Consider the following 4,157-nt stretch of genomic DNA (forward strand, 5'->3'; position numbering starts at 1 on the left):
TGAACTTGGGAAACCCAGACAGAGGAAGATGGTTTCAGGTTCCTCATCATCCTGGTCCAGCTGGAAGGTGACCGATGATTGGTTGAATGGCCGACTGGCAGTTGTTCTCGGTTTTCTCTCGGTTGGAAGTAGTTTTGCATGCATGTATGCTTGTGTGTTTGTGCGTGTGTGTGTGTGTGTGTGTGTAACTTGGAGGGCAGTCAGAGCCAGACCTCCTCACTGCTTGTGCTGTTCACCTTGTAGATGTAGCCCACCATCGGATATCTGGCAAAACCTGGAGAGCATTCAGAGGGAACACAAAGAAAAACACTCTCACTGCTGTTCCCACACCCAATGTAAAGAAATGCAACGGCAATGGGAGCGCGTTTTTTCCTGACCTCTGGCGGCGTAGGCTAACGACAGATCTTCCTCCTCCTCTTCCTTCTTCTCGCCCACGCTGTTCCGCTGGGCGGCCTCTCGGGCTACGAGGAGCGATGCGAGAAGGATGGAGGACACGACGGAACGCAAAAGAGGTGTTTGGATGAGTTTGAAGGGATATTTTTTCGTGGAAAAAACACTTAATTCTTTCCTCGCAGCAAGATATGGATATTGAGATAAATCTAATGGGAGATAAGTGGCATCAATCTTCTCATCTAAGTTTTGGCAAGAAAGCAAAAAAGTGCTTTTTCCCTGAAAGCAGTTAGTACATCCACGTACTCATTACATTGACATTTTTAGATTTAATTATATTTAAAAGGGCAGAATGAATAGTCCCAATGCACTTAACGATTAAACAAAGAATACGTAGCACAAAGCACACAGCTCTTGTTCTGGTAATTGTGAGATTTCAGCTGGATTAAACCACTGGGGGGCAAAAACGTCACTAGAAACTTCTGAATCGGAGAGTCTGGGACCTACTGGCAGTCTAATCAATGCGTATTTCATGCTGCATTCAAGTCCTGTAGGAAATACATCCAGTGTTTTATTTAACGTACCTTTTCTCAGAGTGTTGAGGTCGTTGAGCTGCATGTTGGAAGGCAGAGACATGTTCTCTCTGGGGAGGTAGGCCTTGACGGCCGGCTTCAGAATGGCTGAGTCACTGTTTAGGAAATACGGAGAGAGAGACAATCCAACTGAGATGAGAGGTGCCTTTGGTCCGCAGGATGGACATCAAGTATTCATGAGCAACGCTTTCATCAGTGTTTTCCCTCCAAATCCACTGATGGATGCCGAGATGGAAACGATGAGATAAGATGTGATGCGGCGTCAGCGAAAGCGGAGAGGTTGTGGAGATTATAAAGGGGTTTGGGGACGACCACAAGCCCGTCATCGACATCAAATACGTTTGAATTCTTTAGATGAGACAGGTGGTTGTGATTATGTGTCATGCTCAGTACTTAGCGTTAGCGTATTAGCATCTACGTTAAAGTCTGCAGAACTCCGTCTGCGTGTAAAACACGTTGGATAGTTACTGATTCGCTGTGACTGAATATGTGACGTTTTAAAGGAAGGAACCAAAAGCTTTCTTGCTAAATGTTATTAACATTTAGCATAACATTTAGCTTAACTTCACATTAACAGTTAATGTGAAGTTGAGCAGCTTGTTAGCTTCACTTAGCACATAGACTGGAAGCGGGCTAGCCGGACTCTGTTTATAGATGAACAAAACCCAGCGGTTTCCAGTGTCTATGCTAAGCTAAGCTAACCGGCCACTGGCTTCAGCTTCATATTTGATTGACAGGCAAGGTGTCGATCTTCACATCTAAACTCGCAGCAAGAAAGCTCATAAATCAATTTCCCAAAACAAATTTATTTATTTAAATGAGCCTCCGAGGACAGTTCAAATAAAGTTGCATATTTTCATATTTAATAAATCTCTTCTCAACAAAATCAATGCATTTCCTGCATTGATTAATCCTAAAAGTTAAGAGGTTCTGACCTTTTTCTTTATGGAAAAAAGTCAAAATATGGCCACATGTCTTGTAAAAAGACAATTACAGTTGACTTAAAAATGGAAACTTTACCCCAGATGTCCCCACTTAGTGGTCATAAAGCAACAACGTCTCGCCTCAATCTGTCTACCGGGTTGCCGCCCAGCTTGGTGGCCGGCTTTACTTTGCTCTGCGTTAGTCCATTAAGGTGGTTCGCACACACATCCACTGACAGAAATCTGATTATTATATTTACCTTTTCTTGGTCATCAGAATCTCCACTGGCTCATCTGTAACACAATACAAGGAGATGCTGAATAAGTGTTCTACGCTACAGCCATCGATCTTCCAGCCGAGTCGCTCACCACACACACACACACACACACACACACACACACACACACACACACACACACTCCTGTCTCACCAAAGGACTTGCTCTTGTTTTTTTGCATGAGGCAGAGAACAATCAGACTGAGGATGAGGAGAGCCATGAAGGCCATGGCTCCCCCAGTCACTATTCCCAGCATGGGCACCTCCACGCGAGACTGCAGGAACTCTGGGCGAACGAGGAGAGAGAGGAAACAGAGAGTTAAAGCAATGGTTTGACAACTGTCGTGAACTGCTCTTACATCCCGCTGCCTTCCCCCATCACTCACCTGCCAGCGTGAGGTTGCTCTGCACCGTTCCCACACTGTTGCTGACGTTCAGCGAGACGTTCCCCGACTGACTCCCCAGCGTGACCTTCAGCGTGTGATTGGTCAACCAAGGGTAGCGCCGCGAGTCCAGGATGAGGAAGTCGGAGGTGTTGGCCACCAGCTGGCCGGACTGGTCCACGAAGGTGATGGTGGCGGGCGGGTTGGACCGCACCAAGGCGAAGAGGACCAAGGAGAGGCCGGGGTCTGGGGTTTCGCTGTAGTGGGCGTTCAGCCGGAGGATCTCTGGCTGAACTGGGAGAGGAACAACTTTATTCACTGCATCAACACAAAACAGATCTCTCAACATTTCTCACACACACTCACACTGGACATTGAGTGTGACCGTGGCATTGTGGCTCTCTCCTGTCCCGGGGTTCGACGCCACGCACACCAGCTCCCGGTCCCACTTCCTGGCCCGCAGAGAGAAGGTGCTGTTGCGATTGGTCCGCGGCCTCCCGGCCTCTGAGCCGTCCTGCGGCGACGTCGCCATCGCCATCGTCACCGGCCGGCGCCGGCGGCCTGGAGGCGGCTCCCTCTGCTGCTCCCCGTTCAGGTACCACGTCAGCAAGGGAGGGGCGCGGGGGTCCCAGCCGTCCGACTGGCAGTTGAACCAGTGCGTCATGTTCTCCTGCAGGGTCACGGCGGCTCGGTGCCGCCCGTCAATTTTGGCGGCGGGCTCAAGTGCGCCTGCGAGTACAAGATTGGTGTTGATGTGGATATAAAGAGGACCGTGAGGGCCAAACACGACCAAATGAAAAAGCTAGAATGACTGAAAAGGTATCCCTGTATATGGATTACTTCATATGTATAGTGTTACTCTACACAGATATTACAACTGAAAGGAATAGTTTTACATTTTGTGAATAATCCATTCTTTTTGTAACAGAGATTTATACGAGAATATTGATATAACTCTCATATCTGTCTGAGAATAGCAGCTGGCATGGCTGCCTAAATTAACTCTAATTTATACCGTTTATCTCATTTGTTTAAGTCATACAAAACCAAACATGCTGGGCTATTTAACCGTTTCCATCTTTATCACCAATAACGGCGAGGTCTTTGTTGGTGGCATTCCATGGACGCCAAAGGTCAAAGGGGTACATGTGCGGTTCCACCGCAGAGGGCCTCACCTGTCCAGGACAAGGCCAGTGTGTGAAGGAACACGACCGCAGAGCTCGATGCCCACCTGCTCAGGCGCACACGCTCCATGCTGGCCCGACTGAGCGCCGCGCGCACACACATCTACCTGCTCGGGGGAGAAATTACACAAAGGCGAGAAGAAACCTCTGAGACGGATATCCACAAAACATAAAGGGGCAAAACTATACCCGTGGTCAGCTCCACAGGGGGGTTAGACAAGGATATAAAGGTTGTTGGTCTTGATGGTTGGGATTTAGATGCAAGACAAAACACACAGCATGCCTCTCTCTTTTCAATAATTCAAAAACACCACAAAACAAAACATTCACAGAGCCGCTTGGCTCCACGATGATTGTGCGCATGCACGTAGAGAGAGAGAGTACAGAGGGGGGCGAGTGATGCCTGG

General features: G+C 48.2%; 1 protein-coding gene across 1 annotated transcript; it reads right to left on the reverse strand.

The window, feature by feature from the left end:
• Positions 1-200: 200 nt before the first annotated feature.
• tmem25 (transmembrane protein 25) lies at positions 201-3,820 on the reverse strand (the record flags this gene model as incomplete). Its single annotated transcript, XM_079225524.1, has 8 exons — positions 201-274; positions 378-461; positions 975-1,078; positions 2,167-2,200; positions 2,338-2,469; positions 2,570-2,860; positions 2,933-3,295; positions 3,742-3,820. 8 exons carry the CDS (start codon positions 3,818-3,820, stop codon positions 201-203), a joined length of 1,161 nt encoding a protein of 386 aa, XP_079081650.1.
• Positions 3,821-4,157: the final 337 nt, after the last annotated feature.

This window comes from Taurulus bubalis, assembly GCF_910589615.1.
Source record: "Taurulus bubalis genome assembly, chromosome: 10".
NCBI classification, from domain to species: domain Eukaryota; kingdom Metazoa; phylum Chordata; class Actinopteri; order Perciformes; family Cottidae; genus Taurulus; species Taurulus bubalis.